Here is an 18852-nt window from a genome sequence, read left to right as displayed (position 1 = left end):
CATGTTTTTTTGTATATTCAGCATCTGCATATACAAGGCCTGGCTGGATCACTTTAGGATCAATATGGGAGATAAGCAGCTCAGAAAGTTAAGATATGGAAGGCAGCTCCTCCATATGAACTTTGGAGAATGGGGAAGCACCCATACTTGCTGGCCCCTCTGGGGCTTATGATAAAAGCTGTATCTGATTCTAGTTTTGTGCTAGAGCAATTTTGGGGGCTTACTGCTTGAGGCAAAGCATTCATCGTAGATGATAAAAAAAATCTCCAAAGGGCTGGGCATGGTGGCTCACTTTGGGAGGTGGATTGCTTGAGCTCAGGAAGAGACCAGGTTTCTAGAGACCAAAAAAATACAAACACAAATATACTTTTATCAGTCTTTTTTATTTTTTATTTATTTTATTTTATTTTTTTTTTATTATACTTTAAGTTCTAGGGTACATGTGCATAACGTGCAGGTTTGTTACATATGTATACTTGTGCCATGTTGGTGTGCTGCACCCATCAACTCGTCAGCACCCATCAATTCATCATTTATATCAGGTATTTATCAGTCTTTATTAATCTTTAATTGATCTGCACCTAGAGCATGCTGTTGTTTCTACCTAAAATGACCGGGGTCTTGCCTTCTGCTTCCCATAGAGATTCTCCTGCAAAGGAAGTGTAAGCCATTGTGTTAGTAATTCCCAGATTTTCCCCAGAACCAGGCATTTTCCTAGGAGCTGGTCTCAGTCCCATATCCGCATTTCTCATCCATGGATGTCCACTCAGATTAGGTTTCATCCTGGACCAGTCATTCTAAATAGTGTGTGCTACATGGAACCCCTTGAAGTCCTACCAAAGAATGCATCATGAGCTCCAGCCACCACTAAACATTTGCGGCTACCAGGCCTTGTGGCCCACAGTGCCCTCTGCTGCCTTCAACTTCCAGCAATATGTGGTCTTGCAGGGTGGGCAAATCATGTTCTAAGCATCTTTGCCCTCTGGTAATGAACAGCTAACAAACAGGGCACACAAGGAAGGCCAAATGTAAATGTTACTAAAATGCCTGTAATCCCAGCACTTTGGTAGGCCAAGGCAGGCAGATCACTGGGGGTCAGGAGTTCAAGACTGCCCTGGGCAACATGGCAAAACCCTGTCTCTACTTAAAATACAAAAATTAGCCGGGCATAGTGGTGCATGGTTATAGTCCCAGCTACTCAGGAGGCTGAGGCACAAGAATCACTTGAACCTGGGAGGTGGAGTTTGCAATGAGCCAATATCGTGCCACTGCACTCCAGCCTGGGTGACAAAGACCCCGTCTTAAAAAAAAAAAAAAAAAAAACTTTGACACAGACCCAAGTAACCTTATAGTTCTATTAGGCTGACTACTTAGGACAGGATCCCCGACAACTGAGCACTACTACCTGCAGCTACACGCTGACAGAGCTTCGGGTGGTCACTAACTTACCCAACTCCATAGGTCCATAGTCACGCGAGGACAGCTTTGCATGTAATGTGAATCTAAAAGAAAACAACACCCTTAATTAAGAGGCAAGAAAGCTAACCAACCTCCAGAGCTTCATACACATCCTTCCCTTAGCCTATATTTCATTTTACAATTTCAGAGATCCAACCATCTCTGAACCTGTCTGAAACTAGCCCACATGCCATATACCAGATTACAACATTCAGGCCAGCTTCACTATTACTTTTCCTCCTTTTACGACCACCAAGACCGGTGTTCAGATCCGATGGGAAAGGGAACAGGAGGATTAAGCTGTGTTCCACATCAACTTTACCTTAAAGCACAGCTCCAGACACAAGCTCACCTCCTCAGGATCACACACTGCCAGGAAACTTGGGGGCAACCTGCAGAACAAAAAGCTTAGTGTGAAAGCTAAACTGGCCAGGAGTGGTGGTTCATGCCTGTAATCCCAGCACTTTGGGAGGGGAGGCCAAGGGGGCGAATCACCTGAGGCCAGGAGCTCGAGACCAATCTAGCCAACACGGTGAAACCCATCTATACTAAAAATACAAGAAAATTAGCTGGGTGTGATGGCGGGCACCTGTAATCCCAGATACTTGGAAGGCTGAGGCAGGAGAATCGCTTGAACCCGCGAGGCGGAGGTTGCCATGAGCCGAGATCATGCCACTGCACTCCAGCCTGGGTGACAGAGCGAGACTCCGCCTCAAAAAAAAAAACACACCCACCTACATTGGAAGTGGACACGTGGAAGGCTTCCAGCCCTGGTCCTGAAACATTATAGGAAAGCTGAGTGGCAGCTTGCAGGTATTGTAGTGACCTGCGCTGTCAAAGTCTTTCCAGGTTGCTCTTGCATGCAGTTGGAGATCCCATGGCTACCACGAGCCACAGCCCTTGGAAACATGCTGTTCTGTCCCACCAGGGAGCCCCCAGTCAGTCTCCAAAAGAAACCTACCAGGTCCCCTGCATTTCATCACTGATGTGACCCCGGGAGTCCTCGATCACCAGACAGATGACCTTCTGTCATCTCAGAGTCTTCATCTGGACAGCAAAATGAGAACACCTGTCAAGAACAATTTTATTGCTCCCATCATTTGGTCCTCAGAACCATACAAATCTGACCAGCCTTTGGTCCGAATACTGATGCTATCAGTTAAGCTGTGTCACATCCCAGCTGGATTTTCCCAGTACGAGAATCTTATGGTGGTTAACTGTACATGCAAACCCCCAACCGTTCTGCTGGTCTGTGGAAACAGGCCCATTTTGATAAAGGTCTCTGGCTACAGCTGAAAGATAGCAAGTATAATGGAACTGTATTTTCCCAAAATGTTGCAGATCAGTTACAACAAACAGAACGGCGACCGTCAAGGAAAACTGTCACTCTGGGCTCCTTTTTGACCACAGCAGCTATGCGGAAGCAGCTGCAGCTTCGATAAGGGCCAAGGGGCAATTCAGATCCCAGGGCAGCCACCTAAAGCCTCACCTGTCCATCATTACTACCTGCGGAAGTGCGCCGGAATCTGTTGACTAAGTCAGTCATCCTGTAGGCCCCACCGCCCACGCTGTGCCAATATTTGGTGTGCTTTTTCTCAATCTTGATGGGACCTTTTTATCCGCCTATTACAGATAAGAGGTTTAGACCGATTAAGTTACTTGCTGAAGGTCGCTTAGTCACTTAGGCTGAAAGCAACAAGCTGGGATGCACACAAGGGTCTCAATGCCTAAAACCCGTCCTTCTGAAAACCGTGTCCACGAGGGCGACCTCCAGAGGCCTCGCGCGTAGTCACTAGTCCCAAAATCACCTAGCTGGTAACTGTCATAGATTCAGCTGGAGGCCATCCTGACACCAGCAGGCGGCCTCCCCCACATTAAGACATTTCAGGCCCAGGGCTTCATCCCCGCATCCCCAGGAGACCGGTCCCAAAACCCCTTCCATAAACCCAGCCGCCTGCCGGCAACACTCACCTGTCAGCCCCGAGCGCAGAGTTGCACAGGCCGAAGCGAGCGAAGGGCGCGGCCCCCGTGGGATCCGACCTCTCTCAAGACCGAGGGTCCCTTCTGGAGCTCGGACCCACTGGGTAGGAAGGTCCGACTCCTCCGTGCCACGTTCACCACCATATCGAGGCCTTGGGAGAAAGTACCGGCGAGTGCGGGGCGGTAGCAGCAACTAGCGGGGAATGGCTTGCAGTGAGGTAAAATGAAGCTTAAATATGGCGAGCCCAGGCGGGCAAAAAGGGCGCTGTAGCCCCGTGCAAGAGCTTATATAGGCTGCCCCTCGCGGCCACGCCCGACAGTCGGCCGCGCGCGTGGCGCACAGCTGCCTGGGAATTGTAGTTTGCTCGCCCCGGCGTTGTCAGCGCGTCACCTCCCAAGCCCTACACGCGTTTCCATCCCCACCCAGCCTGCGAAGCGCGAATCGCCGGAGGCTTTCCTCCGAGCGGGAAGAAGCGCCTTCATCTTTCAGTACTCGGCACTGGGCCCACGCAGGAAGCCGACCCGCCTTGGCCTCTGGAGTTGTCTCCGGGATATCTTTCAAAGTCTAGAAATGAACCCCGTGTGCTGGGAAAGGACTCCGGCTCTGCTCAGAGTTCTGTGGGAGTGCGAGCGAGCAGCGCCTGAGTGGGTTTCGGGGAGGGGGTCATACTCCCCGAAAGGCAATTTCTTTATTCAAGGCTTGTCTCTTTCACTAATATATAATTTCACTGAGCGCGTGCTATTTAAACTGTGCCTGATTATCTGATCTAGTTTTCATAAAAACCCTGTGTATGCTCTGACAAATAAGGAAACTTGGCCGGGCGCGGTGGCTCATGCCTGTAATCCCAGCACTTTGGGAGGCCGAGGTGGGCGGATCACAAGGTCAGGAGTTTGAGACCAGCCTGGCTAACATGGTGAAACCCCGTTTCTACTAAAAATACAAAAATTAGCCGGGCGTGATGGTGCGCGCCTGTAATACCAGCTACTCAGGAGGCTGAGGCAGGAGAATCGCTTGAACTTGGGAGGCGGAGGTTGCAGTGAGCGGAGATCATGCCACTGCACTCCAGCCTGGGTGACAGAGCAAGACTGTCTCAAAAATAAATAAATAAATACATAAAAATGTTTTGACGAATGGAGGCAAGATGGTGCATTTCCGGGTTTTTCATCACCAACTTTTCCCCGTGTGCGCGAGGATGCAGCTGGCGCCCGGGAAGGTGCAGACCAACCAGGCATGCGCCAGGTGATGTCAATCCGAAGAGATCAAGATTTACCTGGTGGCACCTGCGGCGCCTTCCCCCCCACTCCCCTGACGCGTCCGTGCCCCGCCTATTGCCCTTCCACTCCTAGAAAAGCCACTCTCGGCAGATGCACGGGGCGGGCTTCCTCAGCCCCTACCTTTGTCGGGACTGCATTAGGAACTCTGCCCGAGAGCTCTACTGGGTGACTCTCTCGGCCTCCTTTGCCGGAGGCCAACAGACTTCACCCCCATACCTTTTTCTCTGGAGCTAGATGACCAAAGAATAAATTTGCAGTTTTGCTTTTAGCCTTGCCTACTCGCTGGTTCTTTTGTGCTCGCTCTGGTGGTCTTAGAAAAACAAATCAAAAAATAAGGAAACTTAGGAATGGATCACATTGCAAGCGAGGAGAGGACTGGAATTTGGAGCCCACCTCAGGCACCACACATAGGGCAATGTTTTGTCCATGGAATGAATAAGTCTCAGTATGAAAACTTAGTGGTGATTGCCGAGAATTAAACACCCATCCTGTGCCTAATCTATTAATTTTTATTTATTCATTTATTTATTTTTTTGAGACAGAGTCTTGCTCTGTTGCCCAGGCTGGAGTGCAGTGGGGAGATCTTGGCTCACTGCAAGCTCCGCCTCCCGGGTTCACGCCATTCTCCTGCCTCAGCCTCCCAAGTAGCTGGGACTACAGGCGCCCGCCACTACGCCCGGCTACTTTTTTTTTGTATTTTTAGTAGAGACGGGGTTTCACCGTGTTAGCCAGGATGGTCTCGATCTCCTGACCTTGTGATCCGCCCGTCTCGGCCTCCCAAAGTGCTGGGATTACAGGAGTGAGTCACCGTGCTCCGCTTAAGTTTTATTCTTACATACACTTTTTTATTTGAGACGGGGTCTTGTTCTGTTGCCCGGGCTGGAGTGCAGTGGCCTGATCAAGGCTCATTGCAGCCTCGACCAACTGGGCTCAGGCAATTCTTCCACCCCAGCCTCCCAGGTAGATGCCAACTTTCCTTGCTTACACTTTAAAAAGTAGGTACTACTTATCAGGTCGTGGGGGCGCATGCCCTGTGGTCCTGGACTCCTCTCTTTCTCTAACATCACGTGTCCAAGCCATCAGCAACTCCTGTGTGCTCTACCTTTAAAATGTATCAATAATCTGTTTCTTACCCCTTCCACTTATATTACCCTAATCCTTGACCCAGATGATAGCAATAGTCTCCTATCTCCCAGATCCTGCTGTTGCTCCCGACAGTCTGGTCTCCACATGTCAGCCAGCCTACTAAAAGTTTTTAATTTTTACGAAGTCTAATATGCCAGTTTTTTCTTTTGTAGTTTATGCTCTAAAAGCTTAATAATTAGGCCAGGCGCGGTGGCTCACACCTGTAATTCCAGCACTTTGGGAGGCCGAGTGGGGGGGGGGTGCAGGGGTGGGGGGGGTGGATGACCTGAGGTCAGGAGTTCAAGTCCAGCCTAGCGAACATGATGAAAACTCGTCTCGCCGGGCGCGGTGGCTCACGCCTGTAATCCCAGTACTTTGGGAGGCCGAGGCGGGTGGATCACGAGGTCAGGAGATCGAGACCATCCTAACACGGTGAAACCCCGTCTCTACTAAAAATACAAAAAATTAGCCGGGCGTGGTGGCGGCGCCTGTAGTCCCAGCTACTCCGGAGGCTGAGGTAGGAGAATGGCGGGAACCTGGGAGGCGGAGCTTGCAGTGAGCCGAGATCGCGCCACTGCACTCCAGCCTGGGCGACAAAGCCAGACTCCATCTCTCAAAAAAAAAAAAAAAAAGAAAAAAGAAAAGAAAACTCGTCTCTACTAAAAATACAAAAAATAGCTGGGCATGGTGGCGGGCGCCTGTAATCCCAGCTACTTGGGAGGCTGGGGCAGGAGAATCATTTGAACCCAGGAAGCGGAGGTTCGAAGTGAGCCAAGATGGAGCCGTTACACTCCAGCCTGGGTGACAAGAGCGAGACACCGTCTCAAAAAAAAAAAAAATTAAAATTATTTTTTTTTTTTTTTTTTTTTTTTTTTTGAGACGGAGTCTCGCTCTGTCGCCCGGACTGGAGTGCAGTGGCCAGATCTCAGCTCACTGCAAGCTCTGCCTCCTGGGTTTACGCCATTCTCCTGCCTCAGCCTCCCGAGTAGCTGGGACTACAGGCGCCAGCCACCTCGCCCGGCTAGTTTTTGTATTTTTAGTAGAGACGGGGTTTCAGCGTATTAGCCAGGATGGTCTCGATCTCCTGACCTCGTGATCCGCCCGTCTCGGCCTCCCAAAGTGCTGGGATTACAGGCTTGAGCCACCGCGCCCGGCCAAAAATAAAATTATTAAACTTGGCCGGGCGCAGTAGCTCAAACCTGTAATCCCAGCACTTTGGGAGGCCAAGACGGGCGGATCACAAGGTCAGGAGATCAAGACCATCCTGGCTAACATGGTCAAACCCCGTCTCTACTAAAAAATACAAAATAACTAGCCGGGCGAGGTAGTGGGCACCTGTAGTCCCAGCTACTCCGGAGGCTGAGGCAGGAGAATGGCGTAAACCCGGGAGGCGGAGCTTGCAGTGAGCCGAGATCCGACCATTGCACTCCAGCCTGGGTGACAGAGCGAGACTCCGTCTCAAAAAAAAAAAAAAATTATTAAACTTTTTTTTTTTGAGATGAAGTCTTGCTTTGTTGCCCAGGCTTGTGCAGTTTATTATGTGTCAATTATTCCTCAATAAAGCTATCAAAAAACCAGAAGACTACAGGCGCGTGCCATCACACCCAGCTAATTTTTATATTTTTAGTAGACACGGGGTTTCACAATGTTGGCCAGGATGGTTGTGACCTCCTGATCCACCCACCTCAGCCTCCCAAAGCGCTGGGATTACCGGCCTGAGCCACTGTGCCCAGCCCAACCCAGATCTGTTCTAATGCAAATGCAGATAACCTTAACTGCTGTGTCACGCGGCTCCTCCAGAACTACCCTGAGGTAGGTACCATGATTTGCCTGATTTAGCAGAAGAGGAAGCAGGGATTAGGGAAGGGAAATAACTTACCCCAGGGTATCCAGTGAATCTGTGGCAGAGGTCAGCTGACATCTGGATTTAACTGCAGTCAGAGGCAGACACATGATCCCAGCCCACAGTAGGAGCAGGGAGAGGGAGGAAGTTCAAGAAGCCAGATGCTGACAGTGCATTGCCCACGTGGGCTGACCGGAAAGTCCTCAGGGAGAGCTGGGGTCAGACTGCATTTCTAGCTGCTTCATGCCTCTCTAGAGTCTCCTTTCTCCTTGACCTTCCCATTTCCCGCTTATCCTTGGAGACCCAGCTTCAACATCAGCTGGGATGGGCTTCTCTGACCTTTTGGCTTCCTAAATCCAGCTCCATCATGGTGTTTGACTGAATAAATGGATGGGTGAATGAACAGCACTTAACCACTTTCATTAATTCATCTAGCTATAAATATTTACTGAGCTTATTATTATTATTATTTGAGACAGAGTCTCGCTCTGTCACCCAGGCTAGAGTGCAGTGATGCGATCTTGGCTCACTGCAAGCTCCGCCTCCCGGGTTCAAGCGATTCTCCTGCCTCAGCCTCCCAAGTAGATGGGATTATAGGCACGTGCCACCATGCCCGGCTAATTTTTGTATTTTTAGTAAAAACAGAGTTTCACCATGTTGGCCAGACTGGTCTTGAACCCCTGACCTGAAGTGATCCACCCACGTTAGCCTCCAAAAGTGCTGGGATTACAGATGTGAGCCACTGCGACTTGAGTTTCTACTTTATGCTAAGCGCTGAGTTAGGCCCTGAGGATATAATCATCACCCCTGCCCTCAAGGAGCCTGCAGCCTAGGAGAGAGACTGACATTAGAGGTGGTCAGAAATGCATGTGGGCCGGACATGGTGGGTCACACATATAATCCCAGCGCTTTGGGAGATGGAGGTGGGCAGATCACTTGAGGTCAGGAGTTCAAGACCACCTTGGCTAACATGGTAAAACCCCGTCTCTACTAAAAATACAAAAATTAGCTGGGCCTTGTGCCTGTAATCCCAGCTACTTGGGAGGCTGAGTTGGGAGGATGGCTTGGACCCAGGAGGTAGAGGTTGCAGTGAGCCGAAATCCTGCCACTGCACTCTAGCCTGGGCAACAGAGTGAGACTCCGTCTAAAAATAATAAATAAATAAATAAATAAATAAATAAATAAATAAAGACTAGAGAGACTAGAGTTGTCTGGAGCAACTGGACCTCCAGCCTCAGTGCCCTGGGTTTCCAGAAGGCCAGCCTGGAAAGGGTGGAGTAAACTTTGGAGGCTCATGTGCTGCCTCACCCTAGCCCCTCACCCAAACAAAATTCAACCAGTGTCTTAGTGCTCGTGGGACCTGCTTTGTCCCCTTTTGTGGCATCAAGTGGGTGATGAAGGATGAGACAAACCTGGATGTGAGTCCCAGCTCTGCTGTGTGACCTGGGACAAGCCGTGCCTCTGAGCCTCAGTCTTCTCAGCGCTAAGAGGGGCACTCCCATGGCCCTATCAAAGGGTTGCTGTCCACAAAACATGAACTGACCTTTGGCCTCATACATGTAGCTGTCAAATCCACAGGCCAACTGCACTCCCTTTAGAATTACAGTTGTCTGTATCTGTCCTGCCTCCTCAACCAGACTGTGCCCAAGTTCCTTCTGGGGCCCTGGTGTCCAACTCAGACAGGCATTGGAGGAAGCCGTGGGTGCTGTTGAATGTTGAACCTGAACATTGAACTAGAGGCCCCAGGCCAGGGCTAATGAGGGCTCCAGGAAAGGGCTTCTGGGTGGAGAGGGAGCACCTACAAACCACTCACTTCCCGAGTGGCCTTCCCGGGTCCAGCAGAGGGGTGGGGGCCAACTAGGGAACCCACGGCGGGCGGGGTGGAGCGGGTAAGGGGGTGGGGCTGGAGATGAAGGAATGAGTGAGGCCCCTCCTCACTTCATCCCTTTATCCTGTGAAGTAGGGGTCATCACTAGCCCCCTTTTACAGAGGAGAGAACTGAGGCTTCGAGAGAGAGAAACTTGGCCAGGAGTTTCCTCTCGGTCCGACCACCTCGGTGCCCCGCCGGGGACGGTGGTTGGGCGCCGGGAGCTGGGGGCGGTGCGCGGCAGGGGCGGGGGCGGGGCGCGGACAAAACGCCTGCGGGCAGCTGGGCGGCGGACGTGGCCATGGAGGGCGAGGGCTGCCGCTACCAATTTCGGGTTGCCCTGCTGGGGGACGCGGCGGTGGGCAAGACGTCGCTGCTGAGGAGTTACGTGGCGGGCGCGCCTGGCGCCCCGGAGCCGGAGCCCGAGCCTGAGCCCACTGTGGGCGCCGAGTGCTACCGCCGCGCGCTGCAGCTGCGGGCCGGGCCGCGGGTCAAGCTGCAGCTCTGGGACACCGCGGGCCACGAGCGCTTCAGGTGCGGGAAGCCGGGGCGCGGGAGGGACTCCTGGTGGGGGGCATGGTGCCAGTGCGCTCGGCCACGGCAACCTCCGTAGAGGCCAACTTAGAGGTCAAGCGGAGGGCGAGGTCCCTGCCCTGGGTCCCGTCTGGTCCGCTGGGTGCAGACCCTCCCCTGCTTGGAGTCATTTTCCCCACGAACACTGCGGGGTGGGCCGAGTCCCAGAGCCCAGGAACATCCCTGGTTTTGAGCTCTGGACTCTGGAGAGATGAGTGATACTGGCCCCCGGTGCTGAGAGCTCAGAACAGAGCGGGAAGTGGCGAGGAGATGTGGAAGGGAGAGAAGTTTGTGTTGACCTTAAAGGATCGGCAGGAGTTTGCCAGGAAGAGAACGGAGAAGCGAAAACTTAGGTCAGGGCAGCACCAGGCCTCCTCCAGGAATGAGGGATTCGAGTTACGCTTGCACCCTAACTGGGAAGCACCGAGGCTTTTATTTATTTATTTATTTATTTTTTTGAGACGGAGTCTCGCTCTGTCGCGCAGCCTGGAGTGCAGTGGCGCGATCTCGGCTCTCTGCAAGCTCCGCCTCCCGGGTTCACGCCATTCTCCTGCCTCAGCCTCCCGAGAAGCTAGAACTACAGGTGCCCGCCACCACGCCCGGCTAATTTTTTTGTATTTTTACTAGAGACGGGGTTTCACCGTGTTAGCCAGGATGGTCTCGATCTCCTGACCTCATGATCCACCCACCTCGGCCTCCCAAAGTGCTGGAATTACTGGCATGAGCCACCGCGCCCGGCCAACTCCCAGACTGTTAGGAGAGACGCAGATACCGAGGCAGAGAACCACAGGGCCGCGTGAAATGAGCCCTGCTGGGGTGTGTGGATCCCAGGGGGAGGAGGTCCTGCCTCTGGGGGTGTCATGAAGGCATCAGTCTCTCCCAGCTTACCTCTCTGCCTCCCTGCCTCCCCAGGTGCATCACCAGGTCCTTTTACCGGAACGTGGTGGGTGTCCTGCTGGTCTTTGATGTGACAAACAGGAAGTCCTTTGAACACATCCAAGACTGGCACCAGGAGGTAATGGCCACTCAGGGCCCAGACAAGGTCATCTTCCTGCTGGTTGGCCACAAGAGTGACCTGCAGAGCACCCGTTGTGTCTCAGCCCAGGAGGCCGAGGAGCTGGCTGCCTCCCTGGGCATGGCCTTCGTGGAGACCTCGGTTAAAAACAACTGCAATGTGGGCCTGGCCTTTGACATTCTCGCAGATGCTATCCAGCAGGCCCTGCAGCAGGGGGACATCAAGCTAGAAGAGGGCTGGGGCGGTGTGCGGCTCATCCACAAGACCCAAATCCCCAGGTCCCCCAGCAGGAAGCAGCACCCAGGCCCATGCCAGTGTTAACTCTAGGAAAGAAAGGGTTAAAGCAGTCCCAGACTCAGCTCACCTGGTGGGATGGGGAGTGTTAGTATCTCTCTGGAGGACAAATGACAGAAGGATTCATATAAACAGTATCCTGACACAGTCATGCTTCCTGTATTTTGGAGTCGAGGCTTTCTACAGAAAAGAAGGGTCTGATGGCCGGGCGCGGTGGCTCACGCCTGTAATCTTAGCATTTTCGGAGGCCAAGGATGGCGGATCACCTGAGGTCAGGAGTTCAAGGCCAGCCTGGCCAATATGGTGAAACCCCGTCTCTATTAAAAATACAAAAATTAGCCAGGTGTGGTGGCACGTCTGTAATCCCAGGTACTCAGGAGGCTAAGGCAGGAGAATCACTTGAACCCAGGAGGCAGAGATTGCAGTGAGCCAAGACTGTGCCACTGCACTCCAGCCTGGGTGACAGAGTGAGACTCTGTTTCAAAAAAAAAAAAAAAAAAAAAAGAGAGAGAGGAAAAGAAAGGCCTGAGAGACCAGAAGTGCAACTTCCTGTCCTTGAACCTCAGTGTCCTTATCTGTCCATGGGGCTCATAAAAGATCCCACCTTGTAAGGAGGTGGTGACCATGAATGAGATAGTGGACAGGATGTGCTCACCCAGAGCCTGCCATGCTATGAATTGAATGACAAAAGCTCTCATTCCCACTCCCTTCTTTCTTGGCTGTGATGTGGCCACTGTGGCAGCATGCCTGGGCTCAGACACTGAGAAGCCAGCATCAGGAAGCTGCTGTATGGGCTAAGGCAGGTGCGGGGAATTCCAGGAGGAGCTTGGCTTGGAGGCTCCTTATGTCCTCAGGCTAAAATGATTCTGGGCATGGGATTCATATGTGACATCAAATCCAAGGTTGCTGGCCAATGCCCCCACCCTAGGCCCAGGGGCTGAAAATGGGTGTTGGAGGCTGGGATGAACATGAATGTGTAGCAACTATGTTGGGCACACAGTGGCCACTGTGATGAGCCACCAAGATCCCCCTTCCTGGCTGGGGAACCCATCAACCCTCTTCCCAGTGCTGGAGTGCCGCTGGATGATGGACTTCAGCTTGCCCCACTCTCTGGGAAAGGCCCTCCCTTCAGGGCAGCACGTATCCAATGTCCATCTACTGGGGGGCCTTAAAGGCCTTTCCCTCTTGTCCCTGCTCGGGACAACTCTGAAAGTCAAACCTAACTTTATCAGTCTCTGTAGGCTTCGTTGAGGACATTGTTGTGACATCATAGCCGAGTTATCCCTGTGCCCAATCCTGCTTCCTTTTCTTCCCCAAAACAGGTATCCATCTCAAGAATATCCCCTCATAAACATCTGCACACTCCTCTCCATCTCAGAATCTGCCTCCTGGTAACCTAACCTACAACGGGAACTGCTAGGCAGGGAATGTCCTGGGAGCAATTAGGGGAAGGCTTCATGGAAGAGATGCTGTTTATGTTAGGCCAAATCTCAGCAGATGTAGTGCTTAGTGGGTGTCATTGTGCTGTAGCAAAAAGCACAGCCACTTTGTTGGGTGCAGTGGCTCATGCCTGTAATCTCAGCACTTTGGGAGGCCTAGGCAGGCAGTTCACTTGAGGTCAGGAGTTCAACCAAACCTCCTTGAGCTTCGGTTTCCTCCTCAGTCAGTAACATGAGACTGATAATCCCTCCTTCCTATGGTTCTTAGCTTTTCAATCAGAGTGAATTTCTTAGCTTCCTCCCCATGGAGACGGGGCTGAGGGGTCTTCCTGTGCACTTGGTCCTGCCTTTTTTTTTTTAACCCATAAAAATTCACCTGTTTTATTTTGTGGGGGGTGGGGAATATCCATTACCTCAGACATTTATATTTTATTTGTATTACAAACAATCCAGTTGTACTTTTTTATTTCTAAATGTACAATAAATTACTGTTGACTATAGTCACCCTGTTGTGCTATCAAACGTTAGATCTTATTCATTCTATTTAACTACATTTTTGGCTTGACGCGGTGGCTCACGCCTGTAATCCCAGCACTCTGAGAGCCAAGGTGGGCGGATCACCTGAGGTCAGGAGTTTGAGACCAGCCTGGCCAACATGGTGAAACCCCGTCCCTACTAAAAACACAAAAATTAGCTGGATGTGGTGGCATATGCCTGTAATCCCAGCTACCCCGGAGTCTGAGGCAGGAGAATCACTGGAACCTGGGAGGCAGAGGCTGCAGTGAGCTGAGACCGCGCCACCACACTCCAGCCTGGGCGATAGAGCGAGACTCCATCTCAAAAAATGAATAAATAAAAATAAAATAAAAATATGGGCCGGGCGCGGTGGCTCAAGCCTGTAATCCCAGCACTTTGGGAGGCCGAGACGGGCGGATCACAAGGTCAGGAGATCGAGACCATCCTGGCTAACACGGTGAAACCCTGTCTCTACTAAAAAATACAAAAAACTAGCCGGGTGAGGTGGTGGGCGCCTGTAGTCCCAGCTACTCAGGAGGCTGAGGCAGGAGAATGGCGTAAACCGGGAGGTGGAGCTTGCAGTGAGCTGAGATCTGGCCACTGCACTCTAGCCTGGGCGACAGAGCGAGACTCCGTCTCAAAAAAAAAAAAAATAAAATAAAATAAAAATATGTTTTTGTACCCATTAGCCATACCCACTTTCCCCTACCACTACCCTTGCCAGCCTCTGGTCACCATCATTCTACTCTATCTCCATGAGTTCAATTGTTTTAATTTTTAGCTCCCACAAGTAAGTGAGAATGTGAGAAATTTGTCTTTCTGTGCCTGGCTTTTTTCACTTACAATTCCAGTTCCACCCATGTTGTTGCAAATGATCTGCCTCTTCTTTTTAAAACATCCTTATTCATCCTTGTGACAACGTAGTGAGGTTGACACAGTCATCCCCATTTCACAGATAAGAAAGCTGGGGCCAGGAGAGGAAAATGACTTGCTTTAGGGCGTCTTTTCATTCCTTCATCAATTTCTTTTTTCTTTTTTTAAAGATACAGGGTCTTGCTCTGTTGCCCAGGCTGGAGTGCGTGCAGTGGTGCAATGACACCTCACTGCAATGTTGACCTCCTGGGCTCAAGTGATCCTCCCACCTCAGATTCCCAAGTAGCTGGGACTACAGGTGCGCTTCACCAAGCTAACTTTTAAATTGTTTGCAGAGACAGGGTGTCACTATGTTGCCAAGGCTGGTCTCACACTCCTGGCCTCAATCAATCCTCCTGCCTCAGCCTCCCAAAATGCTGGGATTACAGGTGTGAGCCACTACACCTGGTCTCCTTCATCAATTTTTTTTTTTTTTTTTGAGACAGAGTCTCGCTGTGTCACCCAGGCTGCAGTGCAGTGGGGCGATTTCAGCTCACTGCAACCTCTGCCTCCCAGGTTCAAACGATTCTCCTGCCTCAGCCTCCCAAGAAGGTGGGACTACAGGTGCGTGCCACCATACCAGACTAATTTTTGTATTTTCAGTAGAGACAGGGTTTTACCATGTTGTCCAGGCTGGTCTCAAACTCCTGACCTGAGGTACTGTGCCCGCCTCAGCCTCCCAAAGTGCTGGGATTACAGGCATGAGCCACCGCGCCTGGCTGCTTCATCAATTTTCTTTTCTTTCTTTCTTTTTTTTTTTGAGATGGAGTTTTGCTCTTGTTGCCCAGGCTGGAGTGCAATGGTGCGATCTCTGCTCACCGCAACCTCTGCCTCCCGGGTTCAAGCGATCCTTCTGCCTCAGCCTCCCCAGTAGCTGGGATTATAGGCATGCACCACCATGCCCGGCTAATTTTGTATTTTTAGTAGAGACAGGGTTTCTCCATGTTGGTCAGGCTGGTCTTGAACTCCCGACCTCAGGTTATCCGCCTGCTCCCCAAGTGCTGGGATTAGAGGCATGACACTGTGCCTGGTCCGTCAGAGGCTTATTATTATTATTTTGAAACGGAGTCTCGCTGTGTCATCCAGGCTGGAGTGCAGTGGTGCAATCTCGGCTCACTGTAACCTCTGCCTCCCAGGTTCAAGCAATTCTCCTGCCTCAACCTCCTGAGTAGCTGGGACTACAGGCGGGTGCCACCACGCCCGGCTAATTTTTTGTGTTTTTAATGAGACGGGGTTTCACCATGTTAGCCAGGATGGTCTTGATATTCTGACCTCGTGATCTGCCCACCTCGGCCTCCCAAAGTGCTGGGATTACAGGTGTGAGCCACTGTGCCTGGCCCTACCAGAGGCTTATTAAACCCACAGCAACCCTGTAAGGTTGGGCTGATCTTGTCCATTTCATAGACCTCAGCTCCAAGACAGGGAAACTCATGTGGCTAAACTGGTGAATCCAGGCCAGCTCCAATAATCTTGTCTGCCGCCTCAGGCCAGCCCCGGGGTGGGTCCTTTCTCAAACTTCAGTGCTCCAGTCCTGCCCTCACCATCCCCCTCAGTGTGGCAAAATCTCAGAGGCTGTAAGTGGCTTTGATGGGTGTGTGCCTGCACAAGCAGAGCGAGCCCAACCTACAGGAAAGCCTGTGCCAAGGGTACAGGAAAGGCGGAGGACACCAGTGTACATTGTGCCACTCCTTTTGAGTCTCAGGCCTCCAAGGTCTTCTGTAATTCAGCATCCACTTCAACGCAGAGGGATCTTTTTAAAGAACAGTTTTGGCCTGGCCGCCTCCCTGCTCGAATCCTCCTATGGCCCCACACCTACAGCATAAAATCCAAATCCTTTTGCTCTAGTCCAAGCCTTTCATCACCTGGAGCCAGCTGCATCATCACTAACCATTGGCCCAGGCGGCCAAATTCTGAACCAGTTGCGGCTGTGGACTTCACATATGCTGTTTTCTGTGCCAGGAAAGTCCCAGCTCTCTCTCCATGTGTTATCTGATCTGCCTGCAACACTCAGGTAGCCATCACCTCCTTTTAACCACATTATCCCAGCTGCCAAAAATAGGGCAGACTTTGCTGTCAAACCTGGTTTGAATCTCAGTTCCACTAACAGTGGGACCCTGATCAACTCACTTTATCTTTCTAAGCCTCAGTGGCTTAAAAATGAGGATAATGGGCTGGGCACGGTGGCTCACGCCTGCAATCCCAGCACTTCAGGAGGCTGAGGTGGGCGGAACATGAGGTCAACAGATCGAGACCATACTGGCTAACACGGTGAAGCTCCGTTTCTACCAAAAAATACAAAAAATTAGCCAGGTGTGGTGGCACGCGCCTGTGGTGCCACCCCAACCCTGAGGGCCAAGGAGAGAACTCATCCACCAGGAAGGGAGGGGTCAAGAGAAGGGGCCTTGGAAGCCATTTAGAAGGATGGACACTGGACTAATGGCACAGGTCTGAGTCCTGGCCTGCCTAGTGACCTCTCCAGATCTCAGCGTTCTTATCTGTAAAATAAGGGCCACATTGGATGGCCTCTGAAGGCCCTTTCTTCTGTAGCTTCAGGTAATTGTAAGACCTCTTTTTTTTTTTTTTTTTTGAGACAGAGTATCGCTCTGTTGCCCAGGCTGGAGTGCAGTGGCCGGATCTCAGCTCACTGCAAGCTCTGCCTCCCAGGTTTACGCCATTCTCCTGCCTCAGCCTCCCAAGTAGCTGAGACTACAGGCGCCCGCCACCTCGCCCGGCTAGTTTTTTGTATTTTTTTTTAGTAGAGACGGGGTTTCACCCTGTTCGCCAGGATGGTCTCGATTTCCTGACCTCGTGATCCGCCCGTCGCAGCCCCTCAAAGTGCTGGGATTACAGGCTTGAGCCACTGCGCTCGGCCGTAAGACCCTATTTTAACTTTGTTTTCCTCCTCCCAGCTTTAAGCCATGCAGGCACAGGGGATTCTCTCCAGGATGGCTCCCTAGTCCCAGATGGCTCCTTCTGTGTCCTTGGAACTCATCCTGTTGTTACAGCCAGCCCCTGCCCGTCTTTTGGTTAACTCCTTGGGAAAATATCTCAAGTCTTTTTTTTTAGATGGAGTCTCACTCTTGTCGCCCAGACTGGGGTGCAGTGGTACGATCTCGGCTCACTGCAGCCTCTACCTCCTGGGTTCCAGCTATTCTCCTGCCTCAGCCTCCTGAGTAGCTAAGATTACAGGCACATGCCACCACGCCTGGCTAATTTTTTTATTTTTAGTAGAAACAAGGTTTCACTATGTTGGCCAGGCTGGTCTCGAACTCCTGACCTCAGGTGATCCGCCTGCCTTGGCCTCCCAAAGTGCTGGGGTTACAGGTGTGAGCCACCACACCCAGCTTCAAATCTTATTACCTTTAGTCCAGAAAACTGTAGCAACTTCCAACTAGTATCCCTCCTGCCTGCTTCCAATTCCACCCTCCACACTGGCAGCCAGAGAGGCTTTTAACATGCAAACATAGTTACACCACTCCTTCACCTGAAACTTCAGGGGTTCCCAATGGCTGTGCAGTGGCTTTTTTTGTGTGTGTGTGTGTGTGTGTGTGTGCAGTGGTTTTCAAACTTTTTTTTTTTTTTTTTTTTTTGAGACAGAGTCTTGCCCTGTCACCCAGGCTGGAGTGCAGTGGCCGGATCTCAGCTCACTGCAAGCTCCGCCTCCTGGGTTCCCGCCATTCTCCTGCCTCAGCCTCCCGAGTAGCTGGGACTATAGGCGCCCGCCACCTCGCCCAGCTAGTTTTTTTTGTATTTTTTAGTAGAGACGGGGTTTCACCGTGTTAGCCAGGATGGTCTCGATCTCCTGACCTCGTGATTTGCCCGTCTCGGCCTCCCAAAGTGCTGGGATTACAGGCTTGAGGCACCACGCCCGGCCCGGTTTTCAAACTTTTTATCTGTTTTGAGCATCAGAATCCTCATCTGATGGAATGTTTCTCAGAGCCCTAAAAATGTCCAACAGTTAAGAAAGATGTTATGCAGACTGAAGAGAAGTGGAAAGCTTGGAGCCAGCCTACTGGGCCTTCCACACTACAGCCTGCAACACACACACACAACACACAGCAGCCTGCAAGGCATGGACACTGAACTGAGGGCTCCATGTACCTTCCTAAGGAGCCAGGATGGGCTGGGCACAGTGGCTCACACCTATAATCCCAGCACTGTGGGAGGCAGTGGTAAGCAGATTGCTTGAGCCCAGGATTTTGAGACCAGCTGGGGCAACATGGCAAAACGGTCTCTGTTTTTAAAGAATAAATTTTAAAAAAAGGAGGCCGGGCATGGTGGCTCACACCTGTAATCCCAGCACTTTGGGAGGCTGAGGCAGGCGGATCACCTGAGGTTAGGAGTTTGAGGCCACCCTGGCCAATATCATAAAACCCCATCCCTACTAAAAATACAAAAATTAGTAGGATGTAGTGGCGGGCGCCTGTAATCCCAGCTACTCGGGAGGCTGAGGCACAAGAATCGCTTGAACCCGGGAGGCGGAGCTTGCAGTGAGCAGAGATCGCGTCACTTCACTCCAGTCTGGGTGACAGAGTGAGATAGCGAGACTGTTTCT

At 51.5% G+C, this 18852-nt stretch overlaps 1 protein-coding gene, 1 long non-coding RNA gene and 4 other non-coding genes across 8 annotated transcripts; 1 reads left to right on the top strand and 5 right to left on the bottom strand.

Annotated features, from left to right (window-relative positions):
- Nucleotides 1-545: 545 nt before the first annotated feature.
- Nucleotides 546-3719, bottom strand: LOC117093005. 3 transcript variants are annotated; one of them, XR_004440998.1, is made up of 6 exons: nt 3430-3719; nt 2948-3081; nt 2420-2505; nt 1781-1850; nt 1450-1502; nt 546-649 (listed from the first exon to the last, which is right to left on the bottom strand). It is a non-coding gene; the product is annotated as an uncharacterized LOC117093005 (long non-coding RNA). The 3 variants fall into 3 exon arrangements; XR_004440997.1 differs by having other exon boundaries at nt 2420-2527; nt 2965-3081; XR_004440996.1 differs by having other exon boundaries at nt 2965-3081.
- On the bottom strand, nt 720-793 carry LOC117094087. Its single transcript, XR_004441414.1, has one exon. It is a non-coding gene; the product is annotated as a small nucleolar RNA SNORD99 (small nucleolar RNA).
- LOC117094069 lies at nt 1625-1754 on the bottom strand. Its single transcript, XR_004441396.1, has one exon. It is a non-coding gene; the product is annotated as a small nucleolar RNA SNORA61 (small nucleolar RNA).
- LOC117094066 lies at nt 2241-2372 on the bottom strand. The gene has a single exon (XR_004441393.1). It is a non-coding gene; the product is annotated as a small nucleolar RNA SNORA44 (small nucleolar RNA).
- LOC117094051 lies at nt 2774-2908 on the bottom strand. Its single transcript, XR_004441378.1, has one exon. It is a non-coding gene; the product is annotated as a small nucleolar RNA SNORA16B/SNORA16A family (small nucleolar RNA).
- Nucleotides 3720-9821: 6102 nt separating the features above from the next.
- On the top strand, nt 9822-12795 carry RAB42 (RAB42, member RAS oncogene family). Its single transcript, XM_033227491.1, has 2 exons — nt 9822-10082; nt 11034-12795. The coding sequence occupies exons 1-2, from the start codon at nt 9850-9852 to the stop codon at nt 11455-11457; spliced, it is 657 nt and encodes a 218-aa protein (XP_033083382.1). The 5' UTR covers nt 9822-9849; the 3' UTR covers nt 11458-12795.
- The last annotated feature ends 6057 nt before the right edge of the window (nt 12796-18852 follow it).

Source organism: Trachypithecus francoisi, unplaced genomic scaffold (genome assembly GCF_009764315.1).
Source record: "Trachypithecus francoisi isolate TF-2019V2 unplaced genomic scaffold, Tfra_2.0 Lachesis_group12, whole genome shotgun sequence".
Classification (NCBI taxonomy): Eukaryota; Metazoa; Chordata; class Mammalia; order Primates; family Cercopithecidae; genus Trachypithecus; species Trachypithecus francoisi.
The sequence above is the reverse complement of the archived record's forward strand: the minus strand, read 5'-3'. Positions and strand labels throughout refer to the sequence as shown.

What these genes read in the sequence shown, in the direction of transcription:
- RAB42 (XM_033227491.1), top strand. Translation starts at nt 9,850, where the DNA reads ATGGAGGGCGAGGGCTGCCGCTACCAATTTCGGGTTGCCCTGCTGGGG. An exon ending in GCGGGCCACGAGCGCTTCAG is followed by an intron (nt 10,083 to 11,033) that starts GTGCGGGAAGCC and finishes CTGCCTCCCCAG; the next exon opens with GTGCATCACCAGGTCCTTTT.